The following is a 15,672-nucleotide window of genomic DNA, read 5'->3' as shown; positions in this document are numbered from 1 at the left end:
TCCACTTACACACACTCGCAAACATCTAAGACCTTGATCAGTGGGGAGGTGGAGAACCGGGGGTTCTCCGCAGGGGTGGTCATGGTGTTGAGATGGAGGCTAGTGCATGGCTTCCTGTTGATCTTTACAGCACTGGAGGCTAAGATAGTTAATTTGAGGATGGAGCAACACAGTGCTACACTGTTCACTAATTTACGTTTATGGACAGATGTTTGTGGACACCCCTTGTAATGAACGCATTCAGCTACTTTAAGTTGCACCCACAATCATACATATACACACACAGCTTGTCTAGTCTCCGTAGAGAAGAACTGCCAAAGGAATAGGACTTTCTGGAGCAGATAAGCATGGGCTAAGCCTGCCAGGCGGGGGCTAGTAGAGGGGTATGAAGCCCCCCAGTACTGAGCTGTGGAGCAGTGGAACTACTGCGTTCTCTGGAATGACGATGGTGCTCAACTCGATACTTTTGGGTGGAGTTAGGGAATGAGTTGGGGTGGTGATCCATATACAGGTACACTAGATGGACAAAAGTATTGGGACACCTGCTCAGTCATTGTTTCTCCCCAAAATAAAGTTGCTTGGCTGAGCATTGTGGTGAGAATTTGATGGCAGTTTTGGATTCAGCACCATCCATCATTCCAGGGAACACAGTAGTTCCACTGCTCCACAGCTCAATGCTGGGGGAAGGCTTTATACCCATCTGTCAGCTCTGTGTCAGAGTCATGGGCGTAACTCAAAGTAGAAGGGTTGTCCACAAGTAATTGGACATATAGAGTAGCATGTTAGCCCGTGGTTATGTGGAGTGACCGCCCCCAATAACACAGAAAGGTGCAGAACAGCTACGAGCCAAAGGCTACCTGACTCCGTGGCAGGTAGACGGCCACCCACGCCACAAATCATATTTAATAATTGCCCCATCTCTTTGTGGAGACCGTACTTGTTTTTCTTCCTGGAGCGCTAGCATGCAGCTGCTCCAGACTTTTCAAGGGAAAACAGTATTTTCCCCTTCGCCGTGTCATCTCCGAGCTGTCACTTCAGCTCCAGACCTCATGTGGATCTTTATCGGGCCTGCGCTCCTTTTACTCCGTTGCTATGAATCTAGTTTATGCAGGGAAAGTGTGCTTTAAAGTGTGCTCACTCCTCCAAGGATTTATAGGAGAAATGGTGACCAGAAGGCCAGCACAGCCTATTGTGGCTGACCTCAGATCGGTCCAGCCACGGAGAAGGCCCACTTCCAGTCCAGTTTCCCCTTGAGAAGATAGAGCAGAAGGTGAGGTAAAGTATGAGTCACTTTCTCCGGTTCTCCTCAGCCTGACGCCTCGCCAGCGCACAAGCTCCGGCTCCGAGCTAGCATCCCATCACTCCTGACTGCTCGCTCCCAGGTCAGTCCAGACCGATTGGGTGGCCCCACACATCCTCGGAGAGGGGGGCTTCGTTCCTGCGCTGTTATCTCAGCGAAAGTGACATGAGCCGAGCCCCTCGGCCTGCAGCTCCGGTTACCTGGCCAGACATAACAGGAAGGGATTACTGTAGCGCTCTCTGGAGCCGCTAGCGTTCTGCTCCCAGTGCCGGGCCAGGCCTGGGTTGGTTCCAGCCAGGGCTTTCTTATTGAGCTGAGAATCAGCCCAGAGCGGTTGCCACGTTCAACTGGTAATCTGGGCTGGAGGTCTCTCAGGAACCTCTAATTGGTCCGTGCCTGAGACATTATTGAAGGGTGGAGATGCGGGATGTTTGTTGTTCTTTTTCTATAACGTGCTATTTGATGAGGCTGGGAAGGTCTCAGGGAGAGGACAGGAAGTCGAGCTCCGTCGGAACGGATGGAAAGCTTTACGTTTGGGGGGGGGTTGAAGGTTCAAGGTGACGCTTTGATCTTCTGAGTCTTTTTTTTTTTTTTTCTCCTTCTATCCGTTTGAGCCAGCAGATTGAGAACTTTTGTGCTTGCTCTCACTTCCACACATGACTTACGGTTGCACTTATGGGATGCTGGCCGACGCTCTCTTATCCGGAGCAACTTACAGAGGACAGTGTTGTTACCCACTGTGCCACAGCCTTAAAAAAAATAGGGGGGGGGGTCTTCAATGTTTTTTTTTTTTTTTTAGCATAGTCAATTGTTGTTGTATAGAAACATGACCACTCATAGAACCTTTTGGGTTCCTAAATGGTTCTTTGACTTGTGAAAGGTATTCTGATTGGTGCATGGAAAGCCTTCTGTAGATGGTTTACTACAGCACCAGAAAGGGTTCCACTATTATTATGAGTCAAGGAACCCATTTTTAGTGCTAAGCAGAACCATTATAGAGTATAGTCAATTGATTAAGGCTGGGTCTAATGTCTAATGTTGGGTCTAATAAGGTTATGAGTTGTTAGGCTGTATGATTGTATTGGATTTTGGCTTTAGAAGCAATATCCATATCGGATTGTGTTTTAGATTGGATCGTTATTTCGGAAGTGTTCAAGCCGGCCTTCCACCAAAGCGATTTCACTGTCGCCGACATATTTCCAGGGTTGGAATTAGGATGATACAATATATTATTTAAATCAAACATGCATTTCTTGTTTCCCATAACATATCTGATTATCCCTGATTAACTGATCAGATTATCCCTGTCCGATGTCATTTATTATTATTTTATGACAATGTTGGATAATTGACATCAGGTGATTTCTTGTGAAAATTCCTGTATTGTTTAAAATCACAATATATTGCAATAAATGTTTTTTTTTTTTTTTTAACACGGTTCAACAGTTTCTTGTCTTGTAAATTTTTACCACTAGCATGATGGGAAATAATCTCTATCACTTTACTTGGATGGTCCACTGTACATGCCTTATAGATGCTCACCTGACATTCAACTAACAGCAACTATTAAATTGTCTATTAAATGCAACTGAACTCTAACTGAACTGAAGCTGAATGTAAATGACTGCCGAATAAATGTAACCCTGCACCCTAATCTTAACCTTAACCCCAACCCTGCATCTACCCTTACCCTAACCTTAACCCTAATCTTAATATTACCCTTTTAGGATTAGCTTTAGGGTCAGGATTTAGGGTTGATTTAAGGGTAAATGTGTTAGGGTCAGGATTTAGGGTTGATTTAAGGGTAAATGTGTTAGGGTCAGGATTTAGGGTTGATTTAAGGGTAAATGTGTTAGGGTCAGGATTTAGGGTTGATTTAAGGTTAGGATTTAGGGTTGATTTAAGGGTAAATGTGTTAGGGTCAGGATTTAGGGTTGATTTAAGGGTAAATTTGTTAGGGTCAGGATTTAGGGTTGATTTAAGGGTAAATGTTAGGGTCAGGATTTAGGGTTGATTTAAGGATAAATGTTAGGGTTAGGATTTAGGGTTGATTTAAGGTTAGGGTTAGGATTTAGAGTTGATTTAAGGTTAGGGTTAGGATTTAGGGTTGATTTAAGGTTAGGGTCAGGATTTAGGGTTGATTTAAGGTTAGGGTCAGGATTTAGGGTTGATTTAAGGTTAGGGTTAGGATTTAGGGTTGATTTAAGGTTAGGGTTAGGATTTAGGGTTGATTTAAGGTTAGGGTCAGGATTTAGGGTTGATTTAAGGTTAGGGTTAGGATTTAGGGTTGATTTAAGGTTAGGGTTAGGATGGCCAAACCGTCCCCATAATTAAACCTTTCGCTTTTCTTTGTCCCCGTTCTCAGGAGTTCCTCGAGTGGCTCAGTGCAAGTTTGTGCTGCCTCTATCTCTGGTGTGCTGCCCTACCTCGCCCTCTAAGAATGCCAAGTACAAGATCACAGTGGACACCAACAAATCTCCAGTCAACCTCAGTGAGGTCTTCCCAGGTACCAGCACTGCACCCCCACTACCACAACCTCACTTCACAACCTCAAACAATTCACCTGAGTCACTCTCTATCCTCAATTTTCCACAGGGCACCTCCATTAAAGCCATCAATCACAACCTCACTGTACGACCTCAAACAGTTCAATAAGATCAGTTATGGGTGTTAAAGGAGTAGTTTGATGATAAACCTGATTTAACAAGTTGCCCTTTCTCTCACATGTTCCTCAAGGCACTTCCAGCATTGCATACCAGCTATCACAATCTCAAACAGTTCATCAAGATCCATTAAAGAGTCTGTTTATTGGTGTTAAAGGAGTTGTTTGATGATAAATCAGATTTACCTGCCTTAGTCTTTCTCCCCTATGTTTTCCCCCAAGGCATCTGTGTTGCATTCCCCTATCCCCCAAGACTGAGGTTGTGTATGTTTAGTGTTGCAGTGGCTGGCAAGTGGGGTCTACACTTCACAACCTCAGTAAATCCTTTAGGATCCTTACTAAAACAAAAGAGTCAGTTTCTGGGTGTTAACGGAGCTGTACATTTGAAAATGACATTATTGGCATTGAAAATGACATCACCTCTTAACTGTCTGCCACTATTAATATCACCACTATTACCCATCATTACTCTCATTACTCTGACCATCACTGCTGTGACTATATTAAGTTATACTGTACCATGATTATTATATTATGATTAGGAAAATGTTGCACACTGGAGCAGTACAACAGTTTAGGTGGTTTTGTGACTTTTATCACTAATTTATATATATATATATATATATATATATGTGTGTGTGTTTGTGTATATATATATATATATGAATTTACTATATGTATATATTAAAGGAGTTATATACATGTTTTAATATATATAGTTAGGAATATTAAATCAGATTTAGTCGAGTTTGCATTTCTCTCAAAATTTCCCCAAGAAACCTTTAGTACATTCCAACTATCACTACCTCACTACGATTCATCGAGATCCATAAACAAAAAACCCTGTAATGAGTCCATGTATTAACGGCCATTAACGGAATAGTTTGATGGTATACCAGCTTACCTGATTTGCTCTTTTTTTGCACCACTGTTGCAAATTATCAGTACCTCACTTCACAACCTCACTACGATTCATTAAGTACAATAGTTACCCTTTTCCCCAACTATCACAAACCTGATTTACTCTAATTACCCTTTATCTCAAACCGTACGTTTGAAAATGACATTATTGACATCGAAAATGACATCTCTTAACTATCTGCCACTATTAATATCACCACTATTACCCATCTATTACTCTCATTACTCTGACCATCACTGCTGTGACTATATTATAATATACTACACCCTGATTATTATGTTATGATTAAGAATCAGTATACCAATTATAATACATAGTTCTGACCAGAGAAGGACAGATGGGTCCCCCTTGTGAGTGCTGGTTCCTCCCAAGGTTTCTTCCTCCAGCTCTGAAGGAGATTTTCCTTGCCACTGTGGTCTTTAGCTGCTTACTGGGGGTCTTATGTTTTCATGTCTTCTTTGATTTCTTGTATTTTTGCTAATTACTGATTGTGTAAAGCTGCTTTGTGACAACGCCAGTTTGCAGATTATTGCCAAACGGCCACTCCATGAAGCTAGAACCACGCGTGGAGACTGGAAGACTATAAGGCTGTATGTGTTTAGTGCCTCAGTGGCAGGCGAGTGGCGTCTGTCGTCAGCGCTGGAGAAGCTGCTCCGTGGGAGGAAACTCGGCCTCAGTTTCGACATCCACACGGTCACAGCCAAGTGGCCATGAAGTCTAAACAGCCATCTGGGACACATCCTCCACGGAAACTCCTCGCTGACTCACGGAGGGCACAATGCTGCCGCCTGGAGCAACGTTCAGTCGCCCAGTACACAAGTGCCTGAATCTGTTGAATGTTTATGAATGCGGGGTAGACTGCTGCGGGGTCGACTGTATGTATATATGTAGGCAGGCTTTATTGATGGACGTGTTAGCATATAGGAAAAGCTGTGGTAGTTACTGGTTACTGTTAAAAGAGATGAACCTGAGACCGTGTTAGCGTGACGGTTGGACAGAAATCCTGATTTTCCTTGAATCTTTAATGTAAGCGATTAGCCACAGCTTGGCTAGAGCTAGAAGTCTTAACCGTTTGCACCAGCTCCCTACCTATAAGCATGCCCATTGGCAAATATTGCAGCTTGGGACCTCTATCTGTAACCATCGAAGAGGCTTTCGGGTCTTGCCTGGGGGATTCTCGCCCATTCTTGCTTGCCAAAAGCTTCTTGGACCGCACTGCTCTTTTGAGATCTGTCCAGGGCCATGGTAAAATCTTCAGGTTGGGCCTCTTGAGGTAGTCCACTGTGGATTTTGAGGGGTTTAGGATCATTATCATCTCTTCATCTTTTTTTTTTTTTTTTTTTTTGTACAGATGGTCACTGGCTGCAACGCAATCCCACAGCATGATTCATCCACTGACATGCTTAACAGTTGGACAGGTGTTCTTTTCATGATTTTTTTTTTTCTTTTTTCCTCCAAACACACCTTTACTGTTGGTAATAGTCTATCCTGGCAACATCATGACCTATTGCTCCCTTCAAAGTGCATCTCAAACACCATCCGGTTGTAGATGCCTTCTAAGGTACTGACTTTTGAGACTGCATAGGCATCGAGGCAGCTGCCTTCTGTTTGGGACACACAACCATATATATTTTTTTTTGCTGTACCCTCCAAATTTGGCGGTACCATTTAACCCACCCATTCGTAGCTCCCTCGCAATGCCCTAATCGCTAGACGGGTAAGGAATATACCACACGTCCAATACCTCCAATACATGAGCACCAGCTAACGGAGGCCTCTGCCAGCCAACGTTGCTTTAAGAGTGATGAAGGGAGAGTGCAGCCGAGGTATCATCATCATCATCATCCCACTCGGCCAGTTGTGCTCTCTCTGACTCCGGCCGCTGATGGCAAAGCCTCACGACCCCTGGGCCACAGTGGTAGTGCGTTAGAGCGCTGTGCCACTCTGAGCCCACAGCCGTCCCTTGAGGTCAGCTTCACCTTCTTGTAAATTCTGTTTGTCACCAAGCTGCTAGCGAACGGCTAACTCGCGGGTTCTGAGCTCCACTAGAGTCCTCTATAAACACACCTCTCATGCCTGCTTGTTGACAGGAGGCCACGGCTGAAGTCTTCCCTCCTTATCAGCTGCCTATGACAGGTTATCTGCTTGTGGTGAGGGGGAGTATTGAAGGGGGCATTGTAGGGGGTGCCGGGCCGGCAGACAGCAGGCTTGTGGACCGCTTACCACCACCCCCACCCCAAGATAAAAGCAGCGGCGAGTGCGGGGGGCAGGGAGATAAGGAACACCGCCATTGTGCTCAGTTCACCTTGGCTGGCGTCCTGCGGGGAGATAAGTGTCTCTATCTCTGTCTGACATCCCTCCTGCCACACAGCGGGACAGCCTGAGAACCAGGGCCACAGACGCCCGTCTACCTGCCGCTGTGGGACCGCTGTGTAAGTGTGTGTGATGGAGAGAGAGAGAAAGAGAAAGAGAGAGAGAGAGGGATTTTAGTATTATACTGTGCCCTGTTTGATATCTGATGTGTGCTGCTTGACGCTAGGCTAACGTTGCTAACAAACACTGGATTTAGACTGTCCCCATCGCTCTCTGTAAATTTTCACCCAGACTCATCTCTCAACCCGTCTCTCAAACCGCATCCAGATCTTCATATTTTTGGACACGGAATGAATGAGTTACACTATGTTGACGAAAGTATTGGGCTCGTTCATTTTCATTTTCCATCTGAAATCAAGGCTGTTAAAAAGAGCTTATCCTGCTTTTGTTGGAGCAGCTGTCTCTACTGTCCAGGGAGCATTGAAGGAGCATTGCTGTGAGAATTTGATTGCTCCCAAAAGTACTCCTACTATTCCCAAAAGTATTGGATGGAGCACCACCATCATTCCAGAGAACACAGTTCTTCCACAGCTCAATGCTGGGGGGGGGTTTATACCCCTTCTACTAGCCCACGCCTGGCATTAGGCAGCATGGTGCCAGTAGGTTCATGTTGCTCTCCAAAGGGTCCTATTCTGTTTACCATACTTCTCTACAGGGACTAGATAAGCTGTGTCAGCATTGTAAATGCAGCTTAAAGTAGCTAAATGCATTCATTAGAAGGGGTGTCCACAAACTTTTTTGACAGATATTGTACTTTGAACCGTTTAGACTAACCGGAACCGCTTTTATCAGGTGTCATTTCACGGATTGTGGTCTAGTTTGGAAGCAGAACGGCACTACAAAGTGGGACGTTATACATCATGTAGATCTTAAGCATCACCTGCCAGGGGCATTCACCTTTTCCCAATCCTGTTCTTTTCCCTGTCAAAGAGTTTGTGGCTAAGGCTGAGGATAAGGAGGGTAACGCCCTGGCCTTCCAGTTCATCGCCGGCTCCAGAGTCACCGTCCTGGCCTCCAAAACGTCCCGTGAGTGATTACGTGAGCACACGTACACACACACACACACACACACACACACACACACACACACACACACTCATCCATCAGGAGAGTGTGTTCTGTGATCTGCTCTACATTGTCAAAAGCTAATTACAGGTGTTATAGAGAGCCAAGGATGATAGGACTGCTTTGTGTATGTGTGTGTGTGTGTGTGTGTGTGTGTCTGGGCCTCCTGCAGAGCGCTACAGGATCCAGAGCGAGAGCTTTGAGGATATCTGGCTGGTTGCCAAGGAACTAGTGCAGCGTTTTGACCGGCATTTTGCCAAAGTCGGCGTCAAGGATTTCCGCAACAGCTTCTCCGGCCCTATCCCGCTGGCCGAGTACTTTGAGACCGTGGACCACCACTTCGAGGTGAAAAGGCATTCTCATTCCCACATAGTACTCCCAGTAAAAACGCACATACACACTTAGAGGCCATGCCTACCTGGAACCCACCTGGAACCCACCTAGCCCAGGTTCTGCCCATGTGAGCCCCACATAAGCACTTGGGCTGGGAATAAACCCCAGTATATTAACTAGTAACCTCTGTAGTGTGATACCGTCCTATCACCAGGTTCTTACTGCTTGTGGATCATGCCTAAGTGGGGCTGATGAGGAGTTTCTGAACGATGGACCTGATTAGAGCTGCTATGGAACTCATTAATAATATTTAATAATTAATAATATTTAAACACATGACCTCAGTTTCAGCACAATTGTCATGTTGTTGTAGCTTCCAAGCTCCTGACCTCTAGTGACCTCTATACGCAGTCATTAGGCATGCAACTCCAGATTAGGCCGGACAACGAAATATCCTAAGTTTGCTTCCCATGAAGGTTAGTAAACATCATTCGCCTGTTTGCAGCTGCGAGTGAATGCCCAGAAATATCAGGACCTGCTGTCGGAGAGGGCTGTCCAGTTCAGAGCCATCCAGCGGCGGCTGCTGACCCGCTTCAAAGACAAGACCCCCGCCCCACTGCAGAACCTGGATACACTCATGGAAGGCACTTACCGGCAGGTGAGCGCACGCAACACACACCTTGCACCTACATGCTGACTGTTGGCCGATACCGATCCATTCAATTCAGTTCAAAGTCTATAGTGTTTAACATCGTACAGTCCAGTCTGACTGACCTCCACTGACCACCATTCAGCTCCCAATTCCTATAGCTACAACAGGGCTGGTTGAGAACCTAAGAAAGGAGTGTGGTTCTTGCGCTGGAAGGTCACAGCATTTCCACTGTGGAGCAGCTAACCTCTATAATAACCACCCTCCTTCACCTAATACAGTCCAAACCAGTCCACGTCTGTTTGACATGATGTAAAGAACACCTGCCAGATTCAAACACGTGTGTGTGTGTGTGTGTGTGTGTGTGTGTGTGTGTGTGTGTGTGTGTGTGAGAGAGAGAGAGAGAGAGAGTGAGAAAGAGAAGTGAATGAGGGACCCAGAGGGGATGGCTGGTAATTATATTATACAGTCATCAGTTGCTGATGTCATTTGTCTTTTTAATGGCCCATTAGTAAGCTGAATGTGTTTGTGCGTATGGTTCATCATGCACTAGTGTAACTTGATTAGCACTTTTCGAGAGTGTGTGTGTGTGTGTGTGTGTGTGTGTGTGTGTGTGTGTGTGTGTGTGTGCGCACATTTGCGGAATTGCAAAGTGATGGTCCTCTGAGAGAGCTGTTTACAATGGAGGCGACTCTGACGCAGCGCTGCTCCCACTTAGCCGGCTTTTAATGGCATTAACCAGATCATGATTAAGAAGATCATGATTAAGAGTGTATGTATGATGGTGTGTGTGTGTGTGTGTGTGTGTGTGTGTGTGTGTGGGTGTGGGTTTTCTCTCGGGTTCTAATAACGTCATTATATAATGTGTCTCTGTCATGCGGGTCCTTGAATTAGTCTCTGATCAGAGCTCAGAGAGCTGAGCCAATCCCGACGCTTATTAAGCCTGGGAGCCAGGAGAACCTTCCAATGGGCAAAGAACCAACCATCAAGTGAAGGTTCTTCAGACCCTCTCCACACTCACTACTACACACATGATTCTCGATGGAACCAAAAGTGGTTCTTCTGTGGCATGGCTGAAGAAAGTACCACCATTATTTTAAAGACGACATATGGACAAAAGTATTGGGACACCTGCTCATTCCTTGTTTCTTCTGAAATCAGAGAGAAAGAAAAGTTGGCGTTCCTTTTGTTGGAGAACCTGTTCAGGGAGTAAGGCTTTCTACGAGATTTTGGAGCAGCATTGCTGTGAGGGTTTGATTGCGTTCAGCGAACAGGAGAGTAAGTCAAGTCAGGATGTTGGATGATCATCACCCCACCTCATCCCCAACTCCCCAAGTCATATGATTGCATCCATCATTCACAGCTCAATGCTGCTGGAGGACTTTCCACTGTAAATTAGACTGTTCTAAACTGCTCTATTACCTTCCGAGTACGCTCCTCACTGAGACAGGCTGGGAATAATGTCAGGTAATGCTGTCTAGAAGTCCTAAGAGGGTGCTCTGCTAGAACACAGCGGTAAAAACTAAGGATCGTTCCTGGATCAGGCTCAAAATGCCCTACGCCAATGCCCTACGCATTGAAGTATGCCAGGATTGGCCCAGGCAGCTGTGGAAAGTCCAAAGTGAAGTATCTTTCAGACATTGCAGAGCTTGTGTCCTACCGTAGCACTAAAAAGCTCCTCAGTTTCCTTCGCTGATGCCAGCGGACTGTGATGTCACGGTCAATAGAGCCGTTTTTTCATTGATCTGTTTTCCTCGCGTACCATTTGTCTCCAATCGATAGGAGTAAAATGAAAAGTCCACATTAACTGGTGTTTTTAGGCCAAGTAAAGCTCAGAGTCTCACTTGGTGCAGCAGCTAGGCCTACACTAAATGGACAAAAGTATTGGGACACCTGCTTATTCAGTTTTTTCTCCTGCTTTTTCTTTGTTGGAAGCAGTGATTCTCTATAGGGACTAGACAAGCTGCATGTGTGTGTGTGTGTGTGTGTGTGTCTCACACAACTTAAAGTAGCTGAATTTATTCATTAGAAGGGCTGTCCACAAACATTTGGACATAGAATGTATACTTGTATGATGATGTGTGTCACTTGCTCCATCAGCTCTTTTCCTGCCTCCCTTCCCGTGCTCCTCGTGCGAATGGCATGCGGGAAATGGCGACACCCTATACACGCTGTAATGTATACACACTCCAACGGCACGGAGTGTATCGATGGGATCGGGAGACTGATGTGTGCTCTGAATGAATAATTCAGATCTTCTCATGCACGCACTCGTGCACGCAGACACGCGTCCGTCCCGGCTTCAGGCTGCCAGAGAGGTGCTGAGGTGGGAAAAGGTGGGGAAAAGCTTTTTGTGCTGCTAAGCTGTTTAAATAGATACAGTGGGTCAGGTAGCTGGTTTGAGTACCACTAGAACTGCTGAGCTCCTGAGAATTTCAGCACGCCCGAATGGTGGAATAAGAAAAACGCATCCAGGGAGCGGCATTTCTGTAGGTCTGCAGGCGGAAACGCCTCGTTGATGAGCGAGAAAGGTCGATAACTGAGAGTGGTCAGACAGCTTGGAGCTGACCGAAAGGCTACAGTAGCTCAGATACCCAACTGTAGTGAGCAGAGAAGCATCTCAGAAGGCCCAACACCATGACCAACCTCGAGGAGAATACAGCAGCTACAACAGCAGAAGGCCACCTCAGGTTCAGAACACCACCTCTGTCAGCCAAGACCAGAAAGCTGAGGCTGCAGTGGCTCCGACCTGGCCTGTGTTCAGTGTTCTTCAGTGCTGCTTCCTCCCATTCACCAGATCTGAATCCAGTGCTCTGGGATGGGACAGAACGGGAGAGGCAGAGCTTGAAGGTGCTTCCCAGCCAGAAAAAAGGGGGTGATGCAGTCATGTCAACATGGAGCAAAATCTCCAAGGAATGTTTCCAGAACAAGGTGGCCCTACCCAGTATCAGCGTAGTGTTCCTAATAAAGTGCTCGGTGAGTGTTTACTCTAAATAGAAGAGCCCATGTGTGATGGTGCCTTTTCATAAACACCATAAGTGCTGGACACCGAGATGACAGCCAGCTCTCCTTGACTCCGAAGCTCCAGAAGTTCATGTCACTCATGCATTTTTGATGAGACTCGCATCACCATACATTAGCAGGCTGCGGGCCGCGTTGGGCCGCCGCGGGCGATGTTCAGCACGCTTGCGGACGGCTAAGATTTCACCCTCTCATCACTCTCTCACTTTTCTGATATTTTATTCATGAAGGGAGATGATGTGGTGGATGTATGCTTGAAAGGTCCTGTGTTGTCTCGGCTCCGGCTGCTTCTTAAAAAGGCAGTCTGAATGCTTTGATCCACGGCCACCCTCACTCACACACACACATATCCACACACGCGCACACACACACACACACACACACACTGCCGGGTCAAAAGGTTGCCTCCTTTAAAAAATTTCAGAGCAATAATTAGATTTTTGCTGCTGCTTTTCTATAGACAGTTATCACACCCCACGCCTTCATCATCATGTCGAGAGCAAAGCCTGAGGCTGCTGCTCTTTTCTAAATACACCCATAATGCACCCAAACACCCTGACCAGAGGGTTTCCACTCCATCCAGTTTAACCATGCTCAACTCCGGTTTGACTCCAGAAAGCCAAAAATGGCAACGCGAGCCCTCTGTTAAGGGTACGTCAGCATGTTTAATATGTGAGGGAAAGTAACAGGGTGGTAAATTTGTTATTTGTCAAGCCAACAAAGAAAGCCATGCTTATTTACTGCAAAGTCCTCAAAACCTTTGGCAGGCGGTTGAACTGGAGGGTCCGTAGCTTGCCAGGCCGCTGACCCTGGGAGTGTTGCTTTAGCCTGGCTGTCAACCTTCTGGCCAAAGGGCTTGGCAGCCACTTTGAACAGCAGTTAGGACGAGCAAGAGGAAAAAATCGAGTGAAAAAAGAGAGAAAAAAGAGGAGTCTTAGAACCACCATCAGGGAGGGAGGGGAATCCCCAGCAATCTACATTCCCACAAATATTTTCCCTCATGTGGAGGGGGCCTCGGAAAGGCCTCGGCGCGTTAGCCCGTTAGCCTCGGCGCGGCGCGGCTCCCTGTAATTAGCGACTGAAAGGTGTAGGTGGCTGGGCTGTGAGTGACAGGCCTCGGCAGGGGCCCCCGCGCTCATAATGGAGCCTCTCTCTTGACAGGCCTGATTTATTTGGGCCCAAATGGGGCGCTAAACAAGGCTAAACAGGGCTAAACTGCCGCTAAAAGCGTCCAAACAAGGCCCAGCACTGATCCCCCTGTCTATGCAGGACCTGCGATTAATGGCTGGTGGTTGGAGGCGGTTTGTGTGTGTGTGTGTGTGTGTGTGTGTGTGTGTGTGTGTGTGTGTGTGTGTGTGTGTGTGTGTGTGTGTATGTGTGTGTGTATGTGTGTGTGTATGTGTGTGTGTATGTGTGTGTGTGTGTGTGTGTTATACATTTTAAGGACAAAACAGACACATCCTAACTTTGTAGGACAAGCAGAGAAAAAACAGGCTAACCTCCAAAGTCAGGACAAAAAATTGTCCTTTTGAAGATTTTAATAATTTATTCCTCAGATTTTCCAAAAATTCCTCATGGTTCAGAGATTGATGTATAAACGGAGTAATTCAGGTCATTCAGAGTAGTCTCACATGGGTGGAACGTGGGTTAGGTGGGTTCCAGGTGGGCATTGGCTCTAAGTGGGTTTGCATATGTGGCTTCCCAGGAGGGCCCCATCATTTTAGCCCACCTTAAGCTCGCAGGGGTCTCATCTAGGCCCTGTATGCAGTGTACAACCCAGATGGGGCTCATGTTTAACACCTCTTGGTCCCATCGCTGATCCTGGTGGGCATCCATGTGTGGGCTCAACGTGAGACCCCAAGGACAAAACCTCACATGGACATTTAGACACATGGAAATTTGCCATCCATTTGTCTCCTGAGTGTTGATATGTAATGTTGATGACAGTAAAACAGTGGTAAAACACTGTGGACAAAAGTATTGGGACACATACTCGTTCATTGTTGTTTTTCCCCCCCAAATCAGGGGTATTAAAAAGCTTTTGTTGGAGTAACGGGTGTCTCTGCTCTCCAGGGAAGCTGCCTTTCTGTCAGATTGTGGAGGAGCATTGCTGTGAGGATTTAAGCGACATTACATTTAGTGACCAGATCCTTAGTGAGGTCAGGATGTTGGATGGATCACCATCCCACCTCATCCCAAAAGTATTGGATGGAGCTTCACCATCCATCATTCCAGAGAACACAGTTATTCCACTGCTCCACAGCTCCTCAATGCTGGGGGCTTTTTACCCCTCAAGCCCATGGCTGGAGCATGTTGATCTTCTCCAGAGAGCTTGTCAGGGACTAGACAAGCTGTTTGTATGCATTTGCACATCTGTGTCAGCAGTGGGTGCCACTTAAAGTAGCAAAGTAGCTAAATGCATTAATTAGAATGAGTGTCCACAAACATTTGGACATATAGGGTGTTTCTTGCAGGCTGTGTATGAATCGGAGTTTGTGCCATTCTTTAGATCTTGGAAACACACACACACACACACACACACACACACACACACACACACAGATATCCCTGTGAGAGCTGTCCAGGTGTTTGCCCAAAGGGAGGCAGGCTCAGTGGGGGTGGGGCCCAGGCATGCTGGCAGCGCTTCTGTTAGATTCTCTTGGACAAGCTGGTACTGCTGGACCCAAAAGCACCATTGGCTTGACTGGACACACAAAACGTGTGTGTGTGTGTGTGTGTGTGTGTGTGTGTGTGTGTCGCGGCTTAGGCTTCCTCATGACTAACGTAACATCTTGTCTTAATAAGGTGGATTTGGGGGCCGCAGTGGTCTGAAGCATCTCGTTTGTGCTCGTGTTGCTATAGAATCGGGATCCCTTCAAGAAGCTGGGAATATCTTCTCCCCGTTGCTCTTTTGTGATTGGCTCTGAGCTGCTAGCACCGTGCTAACGAGATTATCCATACTGTAATTAAAATGCTTGCCCCCCAACCCACCCCAAAAGCCTTCGCTTTCATGGGCACACCCTGCTTAGCTACGGGAAACCTTGCCCACCACTTCGCTTTCTTTTTTTTAATCAGCCACCACCCAGACCCACTCGTACTTTTCGCTTTCCGTTTATACGCTTCAACAAAGTGCATTTTTTCTCTTCATGTCCTTAAGTTCTTATTCGGACCACCTGCGATTTCTGGCTCGGTGCTGAGCGCTGAGTGCTTGCGTATTCACGTTTCGGCTGGTTCGTGCTTGTGCTTGGAGTTTGGCGTGGTGTCCCTCATGGCTCCGTTGTTGGTCCTCTTAAGTTGTTAGTTAGAACAGCAGCTGGAGCTCCAGAGGAGCCGAGAGACCAGTGCTG

General features: G+C 46.5%; 1 protein-coding gene across 3 annotated transcripts in view; it reads left to right on the top strand.

Annotated features, from left to right (window-relative positions):
• Window positions 1-15,672, top strand: part of bbs9 (Bardet-Biedl syndrome 9) — a 157,432-nt gene that overhangs the window by 47,842 nt on the left and 93,918 nt on the right. For all 3 annotated transcript variants that reach the window (XM_072668459.1, XM_072668458.1, XM_072668460.1), the window contains 4 exons: window positions 3,666-3,806; window positions 8,188-8,283; window positions 8,495-8,667; window positions 9,161-9,313. In XM_072668459.1, the coding sequence (XP_072524560.1) occupies window positions 3,666-3,806; window positions 8,188-8,283; window positions 8,495-8,667; window positions 9,161-9,313 (563 nt within the window). The remainder of the gene's footprint in view (window positions 1-3,665; window positions 3,807-8,187; window positions 8,284-8,494; window positions 8,668-9,160; window positions 9,314-15,672) is intronic.

Source organism: Salminus brasiliensis, chromosome 23, assembly GCF_030463535.1.
Source record: "Salminus brasiliensis chromosome 23, fSalBra1.hap2, whole genome shotgun sequence".
Taxonomy (NCBI): domain Eukaryota; kingdom Metazoa; phylum Chordata; class Actinopteri; order Characiformes; family Bryconidae; genus Salminus; species Salminus brasiliensis.
This window is presented reverse-complemented; position numbering and strand designations above follow the sequence as displayed.